Source organism: Hylobates moloch, unplaced genomic scaffold (assembly GCF_009828535.3).
Source record: "Hylobates moloch isolate HMO894 unplaced genomic scaffold, HMol_V3 SCAFFOLD_14, whole genome shotgun sequence".
Taxonomy (NCBI): Eukaryota; Metazoa; Chordata; class Mammalia; order Primates; family Hylobatidae; genus Hylobates; species Hylobates moloch.
Window position 1 is genome coordinate 13,407,406 of NW_026652289.1, and position 22,472 is coordinate 13,429,877.

Consider the following 22,472-nt stretch of genomic DNA (forward strand, 5'->3'; position numbering starts at 1 on the left):
GGGGTGTCTCCAACCTGGAATATTCTGGTTGTTAAACCCCAAGATGACTAAGTTGGAAGAGAAAAAGCAAACACTGGAAGTCAACAAGGAGAGGATCTCTATAAGCAGTGAGAAGAAACTGATTATTACCTTTTAGTCTAGACTAAGCCATTAAGGAGTGAGTAAACCCTGTGAACCCCTTTATTTTTAAATAAGAGGTTCCCTGGAAAAGTGTATGGGATAAATTTAAATACATATAGATGCTTACATTAATTGAAGGAAGAGTCTAGAAGATTTTACTGTAGTGAGTGAAAGCAGGAAGAAAATATAGCTTCCAAAAGAACTTACATAAATCAATAGATATAAGAAACCAGAACCTCTTGTTAAAGTTAGAAATGTGTAAGGGGCACATTGCTGATTGAGAATAAGGACAAAGATATTAGCCCTAACCCAGGACCACAAAAGTGTTGGTACCTGTCAAAGAACAAATAATGTTTGGGGTTTTAGGGGACTGGTGCAGCATAAAATATGCTTACAGTGGTGATTATAACCTTTGGAGGAGGAATAAGTCTCCATTGCCAACAATCTGAAAAAGATACCTTCATGTAGTTAGGTAAGAATGGTCTCCCTGTGTATTTCAAAGGATAGCATCCTGCAATTTACTTTTATGCCAAAGAAATTGAGTCAGTTGCCTTGGTCATATCTGCGAGATTGTAGAAATCTGTTCCCTCCAGGCCCTTGATTTTACCAGGGTGAAGTACTTGTGCACACTTTTGTTTTGGCCTTTTCCTCTTAATATTCATAATTCATACTTTGGAATCCTGGTTTAAGCAGGAGGTTAGGGGGAGAGTGATACTCTGTGTGTGTGTGTGTGTGTGTGTGTGTGTGTGTGTGTGTGTGTGTGTATACATGTTTTCCCCTCTCTCATCGTGGAAAAATCTGTAAAGATTTCTGAACTTGTGGTTCAACTCGCCGAATTATTTCTGTAATAAGATTGATAACATCATAATTTGTTCTTTTTTGAATAATAACTTCATTACATACCCGTGACCCTCTTCAGAACTTCTTCTGTCCTTTTTATTTATTTTTTTTCTTCTTGAGAGTTTTTTTATTTCAAAAGTAAAAACTTGGAATCCTATCAAAGACCATTGAAGTCCCAAAAGAGTAAATGTTTGTCAGTGACGAAAGACAAGGAGCATAACTTATCTAAGGCTTCTTGGGGCCAGTCTGGTTTTGTTTTCTTTCACTGGCAACTCTCATCTTTTTTGATCATAGGAAATTTTCTTCAGGGAAATCACTGAGACAGTGAAAATACGTAGTACTGGGTTGTGGGGTCAGGAGACTTGGATCCCAGCCCTGTAACTTATTCTCCTTATAGAGTCACTTTGAACAAGTCACTTAACCTCTGTCCCTTTTTGCCTTGTCAATGAAATGGAGGATTGGATGGGACTGGATTAGCAGTGATCACAAATGGAGGTGCACAGACTCATTTCTTGTGGCTGTTCCATTAATATAGTATTTGAAATTGGAGTTAGAGTGTTTTTAGGGGAAGAGTGCCCTCTCCAGGTCACCACCAGCCCTACCTGCGCTCCCTCCTTTACTTTTTACTTCCTGGCCTCTTGCGGCCCTTGTTAATAATCAGTAATCATGGGAGTAGTCACTGAGCTTGTTATGTCTATGGTATTAATTATGGTTTTTTGTTGTTTTTCTCTTTCTTAAAAGATTTGTAGAAGATAAAATGTGGGTTACATTTTTGGAGGGAAGCTCTGCCTTGAATGTTCTGAGCCTAAATGGTAAAGAGGTAAGGTAGCATTTGTTGATTCTAAACCATTCTGAAATTAAATGTCTGAAGATGATATGATATTTTTATAGACATGCAGCAAGATTATCTAAATGGGAGGGGAAAAGACCTTATGTATGTTCGAGGAGTTATTTAATGTTTTTTATTTAGACTGGATTTCTGACTAGCCTAGGCTTATTTTGGTCCCTCCCCAGAGATATTAACTGTTGATATAGACTAAGATGGAAACATGTTTAGCACCTAATTTGATTTATTACATTTTATGGTGCAAAAAGTTTTAAATTTTTAATTGGGGGTAGTCTGGCTTATCTGTACAATAGAAAAACATTCTATCAAGTAAAGAAAATGCATTATATACCAGAAAACAAGGGAGCGAGGTGCTCATTATTCCTAGGAATTCATTTCATTGGCTTGGCTTACCTAGTTACCTTCTTCAAACATAACTAAATTAATTTCCAGAGATAACAAATCCATCCCATTGAAGTATTTTAGAAATTTTTAACGAACGGAGATATTCCTAACCTGTGATTTGAAAAGTCATTGATGACGGAAACTTACATTGTTGGCCTGGAATAGTTTTACTTCTCTGAAGTGCTTCATCTGTCATTTTTTTCTGAACTCTTTTAGACCCAAATCCTAAATTTCTAAGTATATGGTCAGTGCACAGGTTGGATTGTACTTTAGGCCTGATTCCTGCAGCACTGAGCAACTCCATGAGCACTGTCCTGAGCTTCCTCTTCTGTCACATCAACTTCTTTGGAGGAAAAAAAATTCTTTGTATGTATTAGGCTGGGCGCGGTGGCTTACGCCTGTAATCCCAGCACTTTGGGAGGCCGAGACAGGCGGATCACTTGAGGTCAGGAGTTTGAGACCAGCCTGGCCAACATGGCAAAAACCTGCCTCTACTAAAAATACAAGAAGTAGCCAGGCGTGGTGGTGGGCGCCTGTAATCTCAGCTGCTTGGGAGACTGAGGCAGCAGAATCACTTGAACCTGGGTGGCGGAGGTTGCAGTGAGCCGAGATTGCACCAGTGCACTCCAGCCTGGGCAACAGAGTGAGACTCTGTCTCTAAAAAAAAAAAAAAAAAAAATTGTTTGTGTGTATTGCTTTTGAAATAGGTTTTGTAGAGTTTTATTTGTTTTTCTAAATGTAATACTAGTATACTCATGTAAAATCATGTATCAGGAAATATGGAAAAGAATTAAAAATAAGACCACTCACATAATGCTACCATTCTGAAGTAATTTCTCTTAACCTTCACATTAGCAAATACATATGTAAATACAAATGGGATTTTATATACACACAAACACATTAACACAAATGGGATATGCGTATACGCAAACACAAATTGAAACCATGTTATAAAGCTATTTTCTTACTACCTCTATGACTGTGTCAGGGACATCTTAAACAAATATGTCATTTTTAATGGCTTCATTAATTTCATTATGGGAATAAATATATACATTTATTAAATCAAACTCCTATTCATAGACATCTAGATTATTTCCTATTCTTAATTATTAAAACCAATATTCCAGTGAACCTCTATGTATCTTTTTGAATATTTTTTTGTTCTTCTAAATTTCTTCCTTTTCATTTGGCCCTGGTCTCTACCAAGGGGATATTCCTAAGGAATTACATCTTAATTGGCCATTATGGTGATAGGTATTTAAGAATGCTTGTTAGTATTTTTTGATGAATATAAAAGAATTTTGTTGACTTTAAAAAGTAATATATGATTTGTAAAGCATGTTAAGTTCTGAAATTGGATTGATTTTAGTACTCATATCTACTTGGCAAGTAAAGGATTATGAATTCTTAGGATTCTGACTTTAAAGCTCAGTGTGGATGCTAAATTACTAATAAACACAGCTGTGCCACTCAGTTCAGCAACTTTCAACCTCTTCATTATTATGCCTTCAAGGAATTCTAATATCAGTAACACTTTGAGCCAAGGAAGATCTGTACCCACAAAGGTGCCAACTGTCAGCACAGCATATTGATCACAGCTACACAGTTCATTTGCAAATACCTAAAATATTCACATCTTGTTCACATTAAGAAACTCTTCAAACAAAGGAAATTGAAACTATGTGGGAGAGAGATTAAATTTAGAAAGCAAGTTTGTTATAAGAATATGGGTTTTAAATGAGAACTCCTTTCTAGTGCACGTTTTATTCTTGACCAGAGTCTTGCTGTTATCAGCAAGTTTTTTTGAGAGTATTTTTTAAATACATTGACACGATGTGCTATAACTTGATTATAATGTCTCGGTTGTCTTAGATTATACTTTAGTCTAAAAGTCACCCAAATTTATAGAGAAGGCAGAGTGCCAGTTTCACAGGTAGAAGTCATTCTGTTTTTAGAATGATTAATTTTTGTTGAAGATTTAAAATGGTGTTCAGTTCTCTTAATATTCTTCTGACATTTGAAATGCTAAAACTGTATAGGTTAGCACTTAGCAGCTGACAATATAGCAGCTCTCAGGACCATATGCCAAGTTAGGAAAAACCAAATGAACAGGAACAGGAAATGCATTTTAAAGATTTTCTGCTGTCTCTTTTGTAGTTGTTTCATGTGGGAACAATTACTTAATCTGTGAATCAAAATAAAGTATAAAGTTATGTAGCAAAGTTGTTAGTGAATTTACATCTGGCCAGGAAAACATAGTGGTTGTATCAAAGGAAACTTCCATCTCTGGGCAGCCTAGAAAAGATCTTTATTTATCACCACAGGTGTTTAAAGGGAGAACTGGGAACAAGCTTTAAACTAGTTTGAAATTTAGTATATGTGAAAGAACTATGCTGAATTGTCTAAATTAACTGTCTACCATTGCATAGTTTAACGAAGTCAGCCTCTTTATTCCAAAATAGCTTTCATGTTAATCTTTATTTTATATCTCTTTTACTCCACTAGTTATTGAATCGGAATATAACTATTGCTTTAAAAAGTCCAGACTGGATCAAAAATTTGGAAGAAGAAATGAGTTTAGAGAAAATTAGCATTGCATTGCCATCATCAACAAGCTCTACCCTGCTTGGTGAAGATGCAGAGGTTGCAGCAGATTTTGATATGGAAGGTTTGTTTCTTAAACACATTTACTTCTTGTAGTTCTAGATATGTTTTCTTCCCATCTGTAAAGTCTTATTTTCCAAGTTTATCTTTCTTCTTCTTCTTGTGACCTACATAGCACTATTAATTAGAATGTATTTCGGCCACGTGCGGCAGCTCATGCCTGCAATCACAGTACTTTGGGAGGTTGAGGAGGGCGGATTGCCTGAGGCCAGGAGTTCGAGACCAGCCTGTCCAACATGGCGAAACCCTGTCTCTACTAAAAATACAAAATTTAGCTGGGCGTGGTGGTGCACGCCTGTAATCCCAGCTACTCGGGAGGCTGAGACAGGAGAATCGCATGAACCCAGGAGGCAGAGGTTGCAGTGAGCCGAGATTGTGCCACTGCACTCCAGCCTGGGCAACAGAGCGAGACCGTCTCAAAACAAAACAAAACAAAACGAATTTATTTCACATCATATTGTGTTTATTTTCGTATACTTTAAATGTATTTACCATTCTTCCATTCAAATGTTAAGACCTTTACAAATGTTAATTTATATTCTTATTGGATAAAAACCAAATTAGTATTGTTGGTGTATGGTTCAGTCCCAATAATTAAAGTTAAGGTAAAAAAGTAGAAGTTCCAAAAGGTTATTCTAAGAACAGAAATGAATTTAGGTAATTACGCCGAAAATTTCCTTAAACATGATTTAAAAATGCATTTGTTTGATGGCAACATTATCAAAAGAAAAAATTTTTAAATCCATTTGTTTTCTAACACAATGTGCTATTCTAGCCAGTTTTTCATTAAAATGCATACCTTATATTATAATATTGTAATGCCCTGTATAGCTAGGTACCACATTTAAGAGTTGAACGTCTTACAAGATTATCTCATTTTCACATTATTTGTTCATTTTGTTTACTCAGTCCACACATATTTAGGTAGTACCTTTATGCCAGAGACAGCTGGGTGCTGGAGATTCAACAGCTGTGGTTCTTGCCTTTCCAGAACTCATAGCTTATTGGGTTACATATAAGTAAGCAGGCAATTATAATAAAGTGACATAAATGTGATAATGAATGGTTTTGTGGTAGCTCATGGGAAAGTTGCTTAACCTGGATTTGGGAAATTGGGCAAGGTTTCCCAGAGGAATTGAAATTTAAGTTGAGAATCCAAAGACTCGGGGAGAATGGAATTAATGCTATAGAGGAGTGATCCAAGAAGAAAGCGCGTGCACAGCCTAAGCGGGGATAAAGAGGATCCAAATGGATTACGTAGGGATGTTTGTGAGGGAGTAAATGAAGAAAAGAAATGCAGAGAGAGAAGTAGGTGTGGGACGGAAGATGAATTTTGTTTCGGATATGTTGAATTTGAGATGTTCGTGGAGTCAATCAAACATGAGTCTGGTGCTCAGGATAGAGCTCTGGAGTCAAGGCAGCTCTAATGGCCTGCAAAGTCATGGGCATTTGTTAATATAACTTTGGCCAATAGCATTATGACGAGACAGAAGAGAATGAATCGAATATGGAGAAATACAGACCTGGGATTGAGTATGTGGAAACACAGAGTTTAAATATAGACAGAAGAAGGCTGCCCATGAAAAGAAAATGAGAAGAAACAATGGCAATTATTTCTAGAAATGACAAAGAGCCAAGAGAAATTCATGGCTTAAAAGTCAAGGAAAGAAAGTGGAGCATGGAAGGGGAATAGTCAGTGGTATCTTGTGCCACAGAAAGATGAGAAGAAATGAGGACGGAAATGTGTCCTTCTGATTTAATAACAGGAAGGGTAGCTGTTGTTGACATTTCATGAGAATGATCTGAGGAGTGGTGAAGTCAGATAGTGGTAAATTGGTATGGACAGAAGGTGAAGAAGTGGAGAAAAGTGTCTGTAGACAACTCTTTAAGGAAGTGTGGGGGGAAAGAGAAGAGGACAATTGTTCTAGGAGGATTGGAGGTCCTAGGGTGGTGGTTTTGGATGGGACAGGCTTGAGAATGCACAGTGCTAATGGAAAAGTAGAGGAGAAAGGGCTGATGGTTTGGGGGAAGGGCAAGGCAGAATAGTAGAGCAGTGTCACTGAGAAAATTAGGCTGGGTAGGGCCCATTTGTTCCATCCTCAAATACCCAAGTGACAACCATGTAATGAGACTCCAGCTTGGGGGCAGGCTGTTGAAGTAGGGGTTCCCATCTTAAGACTTCCCTCTTCTCTGTGAAGTGTTGAAGTTATCTGCAGGAGTGGGACAGCCCACAGTTTCAGGAGGGTTGAGGAGTTTTGCAGTAAAGCTCCTGAAGAGCAAAGGGTGAGGGGAAGAGCAAACCAGGAAATCATGTAATTGCCAGGCACTTTAGGCCAGAAGAGACTGAAAAGCATAATTTCAAATGTGACTGCAGTTGTCAGAACTGGGTGGTTTTCTTTAGCAGAGGCAGTCAGCAGTCCAAGTGTTACCACAGAAAGATTAAACAGGAGAATCAGTGCAGGGATGGGGTTATGTCAAGCACGTGCAATGGAAGAAGAGTGAAGTAGGGTAATATTTGAGATGAAGAACCATAGAATCTGAAGGTAGGTACAGAAGAAAGCAGAATCAGATGGAGGTAAAAGTTAGAGAGATCAAGCCCTGGCTTCTGAAGAAATCAAAAGAGAAAGAGTAGCCAAGGGAGAGAACTGAAAAGCTGGGAGGCCAAAGTCAGAATGAAGCTTTTGAGTTTATTATTTCAGAGGAGTGCAGTTCTGAGGGGTGTGGGTTAGGAGTGGAGGTGAATGTCCATAAGGATAGGACCAAGGCATTTTGTTATTGAACGAGTTGTCCACATGGACTTTGATGCCATGCAGAAAGATGGTGCGGGACCTGACTTACAGTCTTGCTCTCTGCTTAGTCCTCAGTGAGTGGGTTCAGGAAATGGAAGAATGGACATTGGAGATGACTGTAGCAAGTGGGGGTAGAGGGTGTTACATAAATTCCTGATGGCATAGCCTCAGAGCAGTAGGACTTTTTGTTCAGGGTTGGAAGACTAATGTTCTGGAATGGCAGTTAGGTTGCAAGGGTTACCTTGACCCCACTTTCCTACCCAGAAGTAAGTGGAGATGAGGAGACCCTGGGGGAGACCCAGTGTTTACTTAATTAAAGCAAAGTGGGTCTTTGTGGGGTGAGGGTTGCAGGGAGGAGCCTTGACTGTGGCTCCTGAGAGCTTGTTGACTCTAAGGCTGGACCTGGGTTGGGCAAGGGAGTGGGGCAGTTCCACAGAGCACAGTGGACAGGTTTGGAAGGAGAGCAGGAAACTTGAGTTGGCTTGCACTGGAGAAGCTGCTCTGGGGCATATTGAAAGCCCATTGGGTCACCCCAGCTCCAAGTGGTTGGTCACCTGGCATCTTATTGCTCAGAGACAATAGATATCTTTATATCTTCTGAAATAAGCATTTCTACTAATTGTGGTTTTATACATGCCTTCATGCTTAATCCATGTGTTTGCAGTGACATAATGTTCATATTTGTTTTGTGTATTTTCACTTTTTAAAACCTAAGGTGAAAAAAATCTCTGAGCAAGTTAAAATGGAGTTATCTCTGATCAAGCCTGCTTTTCCTTAGGTGATGTTGATGACTATAGTGCTGAAGTGGAGGAACTTCTTCCTCAGCATCTCCAGCCATCTTCAAGTTCTGGCCTTGGTACTTCCCCCAGCTCTTCACCCCGAACTAGTCCCTGCCAGTCACCTACGATATCAGAGGGTCCTGTACCTTCCCTTCCCATCAGACCAAGCCGAGCACCGTCAAGAACTCCTGGACCTCCCAGTGCACAGAGTATGCATTTTATTTGAAAGTTTTGTATGGCTTCCTGAGGCCAATGTGCTTGATGTTGGAGAGTCATCGTTTAAGTTTCATACCTCGGTGATAAAGTGTACCCTGTTTTCTCTGGTACAGAATAGGAAAACTTGTAGATGATAAGCTCTCAATGGAAAGGAAACTTGCTATAACTGTCACTAGATGACAATTGTTCTTAATCTTTTTTCTATGTGATTAGGTTTGTCTATGTCTTATAACTGATGATTTTCTATGGTATGAACCCATTAACTATTTGAGCTTTTTCTTCTCTCTACTGGCCAGACTACAAAATGGCTTAACTCAAAGAATACTTTGTGCCATATCAATAGGGCCACTTAGTAAATTAGCTTTCAGCACCTGAGGCCTAGGTAAGAAGTCAGCACAGAGGTAGCATTATTGCTGCCATGGTACCAGAGGGCAGTTTAATAGTAGACTGCTTTTGTTATTCATACTGAAAATACATACCCTTTCTTTACACCATTGTGCACATTTTATAGAACATTACACATATATATGAAGGACTGATCCCTTCTGTCAACAGCTACTTGGAACCTGATCTTCTTACAACCTGTGCGCTTTTTAGGTTCTCCTATTGACGCGCAGCCAGCAACGCCGCTGCCGCAGAAAGACCCCGCCCAGCCCTTGGAGCCCAAGCGGCCGCCGCCGCCCCGCCCGGTCGCCCCTCCCACACGTCCGGCTCCCCCACAGAGACCTCCTCCGCCTTCAGGTGACAACCTTTTATTTCCATTTCTGCTAGATGTAAAATTCTTCACTCTATTTTAAAATGTTTTGCATGTTTTCCAATCTCTAGCTTCTGGATTTTACTGTTTTTTCTATCATTATTGCTATTTCTTAGCTTTTCTCTAAAGAACATGGTAGGCGCAACAGACACGGTAGAGTGTTTGCAGAGTAGATTCCTCTAAGGTGTTTTCACAGCTGCCTTTAGCTGCCTTCTCACCAGCCAACCAGAGAGGTTTATTTTGTTTTTGCTAATTTGATCTAGTTAGGCATGTGAACTGTTCTTAGGTAAAATTAGGTTTAATTTTTTTCAAAATCCTCATTTCTGGATGATTTATAAGCATAAAATAATTAAAATGTACTAATTTCTGGAGAGCATACGTATTAATGTACAATTGTACATATTTGTTTAATGTTCTTTTAAATTAAATATAGTGCTGTTACTTCAATTATAAGCATATGCATTGAATAATAGTTTTTGTAGTACCTAGATAATATGTAATTCATGCATGATACTTGACATCACGGATACTATAGCAATCTTTGACATTTCACTTCTGTATTTAATGTCATTTCCTTTCTGCTGCCTATTTTCTTATGAACGATAAGGGGCTAGGAGTCCTGCACCCACTAGAAAGGAATTTGGAGGTAACCATTTACATTTGTTAGCATATGTGAATCGTGGTTCATTAATGTTTTGGAGCTTGATGCCTACAGCTGAAAGACATTTTAGGTTTGTTTGATAAAAGTCAAAATGAATGACATTCTAGTTTAAAACGAATCCACAAATAAAACTAATAAAGGCTTTCATTTCCCAGGTAGGCTGGGATTGTTCATCAGGCCTAATAATTTTTTTTTAATAAATGTGGTCGATTCATTTACAAAGATTTAATACCCAAAAGTTATATTAATTTTAAAAGTCATTCAGGTACAGTAAATACAGAACATTTCCCAAGTATCTGATTAGTGATACATTTATTTTCTAGTGGAAAAGCTTGTGGATTAGCAAAGAACTGTATGATTTTCTTTTCCTTTCTTCATAAGGAAATTTTTATTCACAGCGGGTCACTTTTTGTTTGAAGTATAGTTTACTTGGTTTATGTGAAAACTCACAGAGCTCAGTTGGAGTTATACATTTGACAAGTTTATTTAATCTGATTCTCAAGAAAAGATGAGATGAGTTTTCATAATTCCTCAGGAGAACTTTTACAAATCCAGTGTTACTAAGGCTCACTGTGCATGTGTAGCCTGGTCTGTTTCTATTGTAGCTTGCCTAGTGACATGGCTGAGCAATTCAGGTCTTACTACAGACTGACTTTGCCCGTATGTAGATCTTAATGACTGCGTGTGATAAGAATAGCTAAATTATTTCAGCATTACAGCTTCTGCCGAATATAGCTAAGTGATCATTTTTCCATTGACCTACAGAAAACATTTAATTTTTCCCTTTTAAGCTCCTGCTTTTATAGAATACATTTAATTTTTCCCTTTTCAAGCTCCTGCTTTTATTTTAATTTCCATGATAATTTTTGCTTATCTTCTGCTTTAATTAGGAAAACATCCTGTAGAAAAGAAATTTAAAATGAATCTGTCAAAAGTTGTATTAGCAATCCAGTGGATTACAATGAAATCTGTCTTAATTTTTTTTGTTTGTTTGTTTTTGTTTTTGTTTTTTTTGTTTGTTTTTTTTTTGAGACGGAGTCTCACTCTTTCGCCCAGGCTGGAGCGCAGTGGCGCAATCTCGGCTCACTGCAAGCTCTGCCTCCCAGGTTCACGCCATTCTCCTGCCTCAGCCTCCCGAGTAGCTGGGACTACAGGCGCCCGCCACTACGCCTGGCTAATTTTTTGTATTTTTTTTTTTTAGTAGAGACGGGGTTTCACCGTGGTCTTGATCTCCTGACCTCGTGATCCGCCCACCTCGGCCTCCCAAAGTGCTGGGATTACAGGCGTGAGCCACCGCGCCTGGCTGAAATCTGTCTTAATTTTTAAAATTGCTCCCCTTCATAATTCTTTTGTGAGTAGTGTTTGCAACATGTTTTTTCATCCTATAAACAATAATTCCTTTACGTCATTATAGTACATTAGAGTTTTTAAAATTAATGCATCAAAAACTAACTTCAAAAGACTTATGTAGCCTCATAGAAATTTATGATTTCTTTCCTTTTGACTATCAAATATCAGAGTTTTTACTTGCTCTGGATATAAGGAGTAAGATGATTTTTAAAGCAAAGGGCTTCATTAAACATATTTTTAAATTCCCTACTGGTAGTAATTGCATATATAAAAAGAAAACTGTCGTCCTGTTTCTACTCTTCTGTTTGAGTAAAGGGAGGATTCAGATTTGGGCCAAGCATCTAAAGTCACTTTGGTTTGTATTGATATCTTTGAAGAAATTTAAAGCAACAAAAGAGCATTTTTGCAAAAGTGAGTTTACTATGGAAATTGTCTTGTGTGCCTGCCTTTCATTCTGTGTTGTGGGCCCTGAACAATATATAGTTTCTGTTCTTTCTCTAAAAAGGTATTGGAGCCCCTCCCAGTCCTGGGGTAGCTAGGAGAGAGATGGAAGGTAACAAGACTCTTGCATTATAGAAGTGGTTCTCTCATTTTATTTCTCAGTGTCAGCGCCCCACCTCCGCACGCCCCAGTGTTTACAGGCATACTAAATCTTTTCTTGGTCCAGCTGTAAACTTTTCTTTGCTCTCCTTATGTATACCTTGTATTTTTTCCTCTCTTCATTCTATGTCACCTGTAGTTTCTAATGGATATCCATTTAATTTCCCTGAGATCCTTAATGTTGTTTGTACTCTGTTTCATATATAGTTTATATATGCCCAGGTTGTGAAATTACTATTTAAGAATGTCTTCAAAATTCTTTTAAGAATAAGTAAAATATTTAAAAATGTACTTTACTAATCTGAAGTTTTAAAAATTAATGATTATAATTAAACCCTATTAATTCAGATCCAAGAATATAGTATTTTGTAGTTGATTTCAGGTAACACAGCTATTTTATAGATTAGCACTGAGCCAAATTTGTTTAAAAGACCTTTAAGACTAGAGGCCATTTGCTATGATTTTAGTTATTAAAAGGCTGATGTATTTCTTATAACAATTGTACTTGAATTTATTTACAAAAAGCAGAGTTTATCTAAGATGCTGCCCTTGATAGTCACTCCTACTCCTTTTGGCTCCAAGAGTAATTTATTTCATTTTATCCTTCAGCTACCTTTCTAATGAGTTTGAGCATATTTTTAACACTGTCTTCCGTAAGGCAGATATTTGGTAATAACATATGCCTGTCTTCTGTCTTAATGATGGGATTTTGTTATAGAAATCTGAAAGATCTCATCATAAGATAACCTTATCCACAATGACATCTACAGCGTGAAGCCCTAAAGTAGTGCTACTAGGAGCCTCTTATGTAATTTGACAAATGCAGTCCTGTCTGTTGCTCAGAAACCACTTGTCTGCCAGACTCTAAGGGGCAGCAGTGCCACATCTTGTGACCGTTCACACAGCTGACTGTATGTTTTCAAGGTTCACAAGAGAGAGCTCTATGGGGAATGCCACCCTAAAAGTGGTCCCATGAGTGAGATATCAAACTGAAGTCACCACTTGTCTCCCATAAAGGTCTCTCTAAATATTGTAATTTTTCTCTCTTTTGGAGTATTTCATTCAGGACTGATAATACCCTTCATCATTATACAAAGCAAAGTGCTTTGTTTTGTTACCATCTCATGCCCCCATTTCTGCTGGTAATGAAGCAGAACAGCAAGCTGATGTTATGCAATATTGCTTAATTGTTAACTTACAACTAATTTTTTTTTTCGCTTCTTGCTTCAAAGCACCCAAAAGCCCTGGAACAACACGGAAAGATAATATAGGTAAAAACACTTGAATGTAGCTATTCACCCTTAAAACTGGACCATGAAATAGACACTTGGAATATAAGTATATGGTTTCTTTTTTATTTTTTTAAACTTAAATATATGATATGATGTCTTTGTTCCAGGACGCAGTCAGCCTTCACCTCAAGCAGGACTTGCAGGCCCAGGACCTGCTGGATACAGTACAGCCAGACCGGTAGGTAAAACCTCGCCTGGGGCCAATGGTTCTCAGTTCTAAGTCCTGTTTACTACTAGTCAGTTTTGTTACCTTGGAGAAATCATGTGACCCTTCAAGGCCTCAATTTCCTCAACTCTAAAATGAGGGAATTGCACTTGATGATCTTCCGACTCTAACATTATTTTAACATATTCTTCAAAAATAACGAACTTCATTATTTGGATAAAAGTGATACACTTAAAACAATTATGGTCACTAAATAAGTATCTTAAGAGTCTCAGTATATGAGGAAATGATGGATTTGGGCAGCTTTTTATCATTTTACCTGAGTAATTAATGAAGATATAAAGTAATCCGTCATTAAAAAGGATTTAATTGCATTTCAGAAAAAAAATGATAAATTCAGTGTAGTGAAACTGGTTCTAAAGGTTTTTTTCTCTTTTTGGTTTTTTTCTTGATCATGTTCATCATATTCCGTAAAGGTATTAGAAATAGGAGAGTAGATGTTGTTACAGGATTTTTCCCTACCTGATGAATGTGTCTTTTCTGTATGTTTATATGTTCTCTTACACACATAGGTTTTTAATTATTTGAAAACTTTCTCTGGACTATAACAGGTAATCAAGAACAGAGAGAAAGAGCAAATAGAAACCAGTAATCAGTGACTTAGGCTAGTCCAGCAGAAGCTGGGACTACTGAGAGGCCCCTATCTGAAGAGTAGGAAACTGAGAGCTGTTACTGTACCTAGAAATTAAGATTATTGAGATTGTGAGAACTGAAGAAACCACTTCCTATGAAGATAGAAGGTTTTTGTCTTTTCTGTTGTAGCTGTCCACTTAACAATCTGAAGTTTCTTTTTATATGTAATATTACTCTTCAAATATTTATCCTCCTTTTTTCAAAAAAAGGGAAATTTGCCATTCACTGATTCCATTACCACACTTGGCACAAGAACTTTCTTTATTCTGTTGAATACCATAAGTATAGGAAAAGAAAGTTAGGATTTTTGTGAATTTAAAAGTTCATATTTTGCTTAAAATAAATATTGTTAGCTTAGATCCTTCAGCAAACATATGAAAATAGAAAAAATATTTTTCACATCAGTCTTTCAGTGTATTTAATTTGGAATATTGAGTTAGTCATTCAAAAAGTTGTACTTCTGTGTTTAAAAAATATATATATGGCTGGGTGGCAGTGGCATGCACCTGTAGTCCCAGCTACTCAGGGGACTACAATGGAAAGATCGCTTGAGCCCAGGAGTTCAAGTCTAGCTGGAGCAACATAGCAAGACCCCATCTCTTAAAAAACAAATCTTGACCAGGTACGGTGGCTCACGCCTGTGGTCCCAGCACTTTGGGAGGCCGAGGCGGGTGGATCACGATGTCAAGAGATCGAGACCATCCTAGCCAACATGGTGAAACCCCATCTCTACTAAAAATACAAAAAATAAGCCGGGTGTGGTGGCGGGCGCCTGTAGTCCCAGCTACTCGGGAGGCTGAGGCAGGAAAATGGCCAGAACCCAGGGGGCAGAGGTTGCAGTGAGCAGAGATTGTGCCACTGCACTCCCGTCTGGCCACAGAGTGAGACTCCATCTCAAAAAAAAAAAAAAAAGAACAAATCTTAGGGTGTTTTTTTCCCCAAAGTCTCCTAGTTGCTCAGGTATATATCTCCCTATCTCCTTGTATATTTTAAAATCATCCCAGTTTTTCCCCATGAAGACAGCATTGCACATGGTTAAGAACCCTAGCCCTGCAGCTAGTCAGACCTGAGTTTGGATCCTGGCTCTGCTTTCTGTGTGGCTTTGGGCAAGTTGTATATATTTCTTCATCTTAATTTAAAATAGAGATGATAAAATTTTAATACCTACTTCTGAGGGATATTTTGAAGATGAAATAGAAATGCCTGTACAGTACTTAATTAACATAATGTCTGGCACATAGTAAATAGAAGTAAACAGGAAGATTGTAAAATTCATCATTATAATGGCTTCAAGTAGAGAGCACTTAAAATGACAAATTAGGGACTAATACCATAGAAGAAAGTAAATGAGATGCAAAAGCAAATGTTTTCACAGAATTTCACCTGCGGAAGGTAAGTCAATGTCTCAAGTGTTATGTTTCCTATCTGTAGACGATTCCTCCTCGTGCTGGAGTTATCAGTGCCCCACAGAGCCACGCGCGGGCATCTGCTGGAAGACTGACTCCTGAAAGCCAAAGCAAAACATCGGAAACGTCGAAAGGTAGATCCTCTTTGGGAGGCTGAGGCAGGAGGATCACTTGAGCGCAGGAATTTGAGACCAGCTTGGGCAACATAGTGAGACCTGCCTGTAAAAAAATTTAAAACTCTTAAAATTAGCCAGGTGTGATGGCACATGCCTGTGGTCCCAGCTACTCGGGCGGCTAAGGTGGGAGGATCACTTGAGCCCAGGAGGTTGAGATTGTGGTAAGCCGTGATCATGCCACTGCACTCCAGCCTGGGCAAAAGAACAAGACCCCTGTCTCAAAAACCAAAAATTTTTAAAAATTGAGAGAAAAGAAAGGTAGATACTATATTAGAAATACTGTACTGGTTTTGTTGTATATTTTTCTCTTTTTCCTTCTGTCATCTCCCACCTTCTACAACATATTCAAATAGATATATCCTTCCTTCATTGTACCACAAGAAATGAGGCTACTTATTGGGGGAAGAAATAACTAGAATGTTCTCCTAACATTTCACTAAAGAAGGAAAAAAAACATGGTTTTCTAGAATACACCTAACATCTGACAACCACTGGTTTTTTAGGTTCAACTTTCCTTCCTGAACCACTGAAGCCTCAGGCTGCTTTTCCTCCACAGTCTTCTTTGCCCCCGCCTGCTCAAAGGTTGCAAGAGCCTCTTGTCCCTGTGGCAGCACCTATGCCTCAGTCTGGCCCCCAGCCAAATTTGGAAACCCCACCACAACCACCACCTCGAAGCAGGTCATCCCATAGCTTGCCTTCAGAAGCTTCCTCACAACCGCAAGTAAGTCTCATTTGTTACACAAAATATTATCTTTGATGCATATGATTTAGTCTTTGAACATACCTATTTTAATTATTGCCTGTTATAAGAAGTAAAAATAAATACGAGTTTTAATTTTCTTTTTATATTTTGTTATTATACATATATATGTGTATATATATGTTTGGGTTTTTTGTTATTGTTGTTGTTGTTTGTTTGTTTGTTTTTTCCTTTTTAAGACGAAGTCTTGCTCTGTCTCCCAGGCTGGAGTGAAGTGGCATGATCTCTGCTCACTGCAACCTCCGCCTCCTGGGTTCAAGCGATTCTCCTGCCTCAGCCTCCTGAGTAGCTGGGATTACAGGTGCCTGCCACCATGCCCGGCTAATTTTTATATTTTTGGTAGAGACAGGGTTTCACCATGTTAGCCAGGCTGGTCTTGAACTCCTGACCTCAGTCAATTTGCCCACCTCAGCCTCCCAAAGTGCTGGGATTACAGGCGTGAGCCACCATGCCCAGCCTACTATGAATTTTTAAAATGAACTTTCCTTAAAGTATCTCATTAAACTCTTTTGAAAAAACCGTGAGATGAGTGAACCCTAACACTTTGGAAGGCCGAGATGGGCAGATCCCTTGAGCCTGGGAGTTCAAGACCAGCCTGGGCAACATAGTGAAACCTTGTCTCTACAAATTAAAGAACTATCCAGGTGTTGTGCCATGCACCTGTGGTCCTGGCTACTTGGGAGGCTGAGGTGGGAGGATTACTTGAGCCCAGGAGGTGATTACTTGAGCCCAGGGCCATTACATGGCCTATGCAGTGAGCCATGATCGCTCTACTGCATTCCAGCCTGGTGACACAGTGAGACCCTGTACTTCCAAAAATAATAATAAATAAATAAAAAGTCTTCTTTTATACTTTGGAAAGATCTGAAATACAGAAATAATATGTATTGGCAATGTCCCTTAAGCACATTTATAAGTAATAGTTTACATTTATTTTTACAGATATATGGGTATGTCCAGCTAGTTGGCAGAAGTGAGCAGTTTCTTAAGTGTCTACAGGGTGAAAACAGATGTTAAAGTAAATATGATTCAATACAATATGAATAAAGTTAGCAGTTAGCATTTATTAAGTCACATTTGTAAAAGTTGAAGGATATATAATACAGAAAAATAAATGTTCTCTTAAGCTGGTTAATACCAAAAAGAATTCTATATTTTTTTAGTTTAGGAAATTGAGGATAAAGTCTGGGAGCGGTGGCTCATGCCTGTAATCCCAGCACTTTGGGAGGCCATGGCGGGTGGATCACCTGAGGTCAGGAATTCAAAACCAGCCTGACCAATATGGTGAAACCCCGTCTCCACTAAAAATACAGAAATTACCAGGCGTGGTGGTGTGCGCCTGTAGTCCCAGCTACTCAGGAGGCTAAGACAGGAGAATTGCTTGAACCCGGGAGGTAGAGGTTGCAGTGAGCTGAGATCGCACCACTGCACTCCAGCCTGGGTGACAGAGCGAGACTCCATCTCAAAAAAAAAAAAGAAAAATTGAGGATGGTGAAAATATATAATAATGGTAGAACTCCTTTAAATAATGAATTTTTTTTCTTCTAATCCATTTTTAGTGAATCGTGAATTTTTCTTATTTTCTTGTATACCATTGTAGTTTTTAAAATGTAATTGAAGGGCAACAAACTTTTTCAACTAGCCACTCTGAGCTTTCTAGGACTGTTTTAGGGCATCCATCTCATTGTAGACGTGTGCCATAATTACTAAAACTCTGATGGTTTAAGTGTCCTTAGACCAATACGAAAGTAGATAAAGTATTCTGAAAAACTTCCGGAAGTGCAAACTGTCAGCTGAGATTGTAGTTATCATTAGAAAATCATTCTAAGACACATATCATTTTCTCAAAATTTTCCATTGTTTTGATTTACGTTTTTCATTGAAGTGAGTATAGCGATTTGGTGGCCGACGGCACATGCTTTGTGTGTGCCCCCTTAGATTGTATTCTTGAATCTTCATGGTTGTCAGTTCATCAAAAAGACAAAGATATTTGTTTCAAATCCTGAAGTATCTTTTTGCCTCAGTCATTGATATCAAAATCCTTAATATTAGATACACAGATACACTTATCTTTCTTGGAGGGTGGGGTCTTGTTTACATGCAGAGTGTCACTGTGAGGGATCACAAAGTGGTTACAGTTTCCTCCAGGGAATGCCCAATGCTGGGGGCCAGGAGGGAGGTGAGGAGGAGTCTTTTTATCTTTTTGTACCTTTTGAATTTTGAACCATAAAATAATGCCTATTTTAAAAATAATAAAATTTTTAAAAAATTATTGGAAGTAGCTGTAAGTTGAAAAATTTACAAGATTTTCAAACCTGATGGTGAGATTTTTAAATATGACAAGTTTGATATTTTGTAATGACATGGAATAGTTTTAGAATTGAACATTTGTAATTTTTACAAGTCTTTACTTATCCTGTTCCAAATCTACAAGGTATTTAAAACATAACATACATGAGCCAGTTTTACTTTTTATTATTTATCCTTTGACTTTATAATTTTGTATAGAAGAGATTTGTTTAATTCGAGTGATTATATAGCATGTCATACATCCTTTACAAAGTATAAAAACTCCTCACTTATCTATCTGACTTCCAGCATCTTAGTCATCTTTATCAGCGGAGAGCCAGAAATAAGGAAATGCAACTGGAAGTAAAGGAACCGAACTCACTGCTGTACTGTTACTGTGAGACCTGGTAGAAAAATCGCAGCATTCTAGACCCATTTAATGGAGGATACAGCAACCTTGTACCTCTCAGTATAAACCTATTCCTGATCTCCTATCCACTGCCAGAGCGGATACATAAAACTCTGAGTGTTAAATAAGAGTCTCATGTTTACTAGGCAGGGAATTCTGAAGTACTTAATATATTTCAGGGTGATGTCTCTGAATTGTCAAAATTAGTTTTGCTGTTTAGTAATAGGTTTAGATATTGGAGAAGATTTACCTCAAAACTGTTGCTTGAGGATACTAGATTTTAAAAAATAATGGTATATTATAGAGGGATTATGATTTCATTTTTAAACAAAGGTAAATTCCAAATTTCTTGTAAGGTACAAGTTTCTTGTACCTTCCAACTAATACATTATGAAGTAAATTAATGATATTAAGAGTATCATCCTTCAGAAAATTTGAGTAAAATAAAACAAGCTAGATCCTGACCATTTTGTTAAAACGAGTACTAATTTTCAGTGGGGTAGTCTTTTTGCAAAATAGTATGTACCAAAAATGGTACCATTTTGTACCATTACATTGCAATTTTCTCTAATAATGACATCCCTAGGCTATCCTAAGGCTGTGTCTTAGTCTGTTTGGGTTGGCATACAAAATACCATAGACCGGGTGGCTTACACAACAGAAATTTATTTTCTCACAGTTTTGGAGGCTGGAAGTGCGAGATCGGGGTGCCAGCATGGTTGAGTTCTGGTGAGGGCACTCTGTGGTGTGCTGACAGCCACCTTCTCACTGTGTGTTCACACAGCCTCATTGCATGTGGTGCCTGGAATGAGAGCATGCACACACCCTTGCACAAGCTCTCTGGTGTCTCTTCTCATAAGGACACTAATCCCATCATGGGGTCCCACCTTCATGACCTCATCTAACTCTAATTACCTCTCAGTGGCCCCACCTCCAAATACCATCACACAGGGGCTTATGGAATCAACATATGAATTTGGGAGGGGAGAGCACACAAATATTCAGTCCATAACAGGTTGCTTAAAATATTTTAGAACTCTGAAATCACTTGGAGTATTATTTTTGGAATAACAAAACTGAACTGGTTAGTAATCAACCTCAGACAAAACTAAAGTCTGGACCCTAATTCAACAAAATTATAAAAGGATTGGAATTGTCTTTTGAATTTATGTTACAACCTGCAAATGTTGCTGCTCTTGGATTCTGTATGTAACTTAGAACAGAAAGTATTTTGTTGACTGAATTGTTAGGGTTGCTGGTTGATCTCGGATTGTCCTCCTAACTCTTTCCTTTGATGTCTGTTTCCTTTCTCAAAGCAGGAGCAACCATCAGGGTAACAGGTATCTGACAATTTATCAATCTTACATGTGTTTTCATCCGTCTCAACACATTAGATGTATGAATCTCTGCTTCATACATCTAAAGTTTCACCCATTTTTAAAACCACCTGTCTCCATTAATAAATTCTATCATACCATAAAACCTGCTTTTTCTTTTTCTTAGTATTTTGGATTTTAGGAACCATGTAGTTGTTCTTGCTAATGCTTTACCACTTTTTGCTTCTTTTTTTATGAAAATTAACAAAACTAAAAAGTGTAACTTCAAAAAAGTAAGATTTAGGTATATGAAGGCCTTTTTGGCAAAACCAGATTAGTTCTTGGTTTTAACAGTGGCATTTATGTAATTACATAAACACAAAATTCAGTATGTTTTTTAGGAAAAAATATTTGGGGGAAATATTTTTTCAAATAGTTTTAGTAGCAAGATTGTTATTGGTAAGGAAGAATTGATGGTTTAGGAAGATGAAAGTTACCAGTATAACAAGATTATTTAAAGGTCCTTCCAACACCTTTCTCTGTAAAAATAGCACCAATTTTAATATTGTCATCACAAATCCTGCTTAGATTACAAATTAATTCTAATGTGATGAATGGTGATGTGGTTGTCATTGTAATTTCAAGTCTGGGAAAAATGATCCTGATTCTATCAAATTAACTTATTTTTGAAATAAAAATTTTCTTATATATGAAAATAAAGGTATTTAAATGTATAGCACTTACGCAGCAGGTGACTTCTATTCTAAGCTGGCAGAGCACAAAATTCTCCTTTCGTGTAATGTCTGTGTTGCAGACGGTTCTGTCTGTCTTAGGAGAATTTTGTCTGAGACACAAGTATTTCCATTTTATATTAACTATAAATAGTCCAGAGATTTTTGGTAATATAGAGTTAATTTTATAATATCTATATAAATTTCCTTTTAAGTACATTTCCACATATAGGTCTACTTACCTAAGACATTTAGAATACAGTTTAAAGTCTGTGACATATTTTCTCTTTAATTTTGTACAAATTTATCACACTAAGTTTGAAGAAAAATATACTGTTTCAACCAATTATAAAGCATATTCTAGGATAGTTGAATAAAACAGACTTGAAAGTTATTCACTTAAGTCATCCATTTCCTTTTACAAGTGAACATCCTTCCTTATTCTTAAGCAGTAACTAAGTGTTTCATAATATGCAGTTACATTTTATTGAGACTGCTGCTGTTTTTTTGCAATGTATTTCATGAAAGTATAGTTATGTTGCTTTAACAACTATCCAAATTCCTTTTGGGCAGTGCTCATTTTATTACATTGCCAGTCTTGAACTGATTTTTTTTTGCCCTATCGTATCCAACCCTGAAGTTTTCTTAAGTTAGCATAAGTGTCCAAGTCATCTACCCTAGTTTTAAGAATTATATACATTTTTTTCAAAATTAATAATGTATGCCTGATAAGCTAATTTGCTTATGAGGCTAGAATCATAGTTGTTTTCCTTCATCTGATCATTTGTCTTTGCTCAGTCCCTTGGCTGTGCTCCACTCCAACCACCTTCTTTATGGAGTAGGGACCAAGGGATTTAGGGCAAGAGTGAAGGAATTCCAAGCACTCTTCCTACTGATAACAGTTCACAGCCAACTCTGTCACATAGAAGGGACCAGGCACCACTCTAGGCACATCTTCATTGTGGTTGTAGACTTCATAAACCACATAGAAAATGGAATTTTTTTTCCTCTGGTTTTAAGCAATGGTTGCATTTGGTTACTAATAGTTTATCTGTTTTGGAATATTTTTACAAGACGGAAGGGTCAATTTTTTTTATGGAAAGTTGTGACATTACTCAGTTTTTGTTTTTTGTTTTTTGAGACGGAGTTTTGCTCTTGCCCAAGCTGGAGTGCAGTGGTGCAATCTCAGCTCACTGCAACCTCTGCCTCCCAGGTTCAAGCAAT

At 37.7% G+C, this 22,472-nt stretch overlaps 1 protein-coding gene across 22 annotated transcripts in view; it reads left to right on the top strand.

Annotated features, from left to right (window-relative positions):
* SYNJ1 (synaptojanin 1) overlaps window positions 1–22,472 on the top strand; it is a 102,298-nt gene that overhangs the window by 75,638 nt on the left and 4,188 nt on the right. For 6 of the 22 annotated variants that reach the window (XM_058427960.1, XM_058427961.1, XM_032174426.2 and 3 more), the window contains 10 exons: window positions 1,702–1,780; window positions 4,703–4,865; window positions 8,429–8,638; window positions 9,243–9,386; window positions 10,007–10,045; window positions 11,916–11,963; window positions 13,243–13,281; window positions 13,410–13,480; window positions 15,593–15,701; window positions 16,247–16,464. In XM_058427960.1, coding sequence (XP_058283943.1) covers window positions 1,702–1,780; window positions 4,703–4,865; window positions 8,429–8,638; window positions 9,243–9,386; window positions 10,007–10,045; window positions 11,916–11,963; window positions 13,243–13,281; window positions 13,410–13,480; window positions 15,593–15,701; window positions 16,247–16,464 — 1,120 coding nt within the window. Of the gene's footprint in view, window positions 1–1,701; window positions 1,781–4,702; window positions 4,866–8,428; window positions 8,639–9,242; window positions 9,387–10,006; window positions 10,046–11,915; window positions 11,964–13,242; window positions 13,282–13,409; window positions 13,481–15,592; window positions 15,702–16,246; window positions 16,465–20,517; window positions 20,545–22,472 lie in introns of those variants that run through there. The other 16 variants (XM_058427973.1, XM_058427974.1, XM_032174442.2 and 13 more) reach the window with 10 other exon arrangements.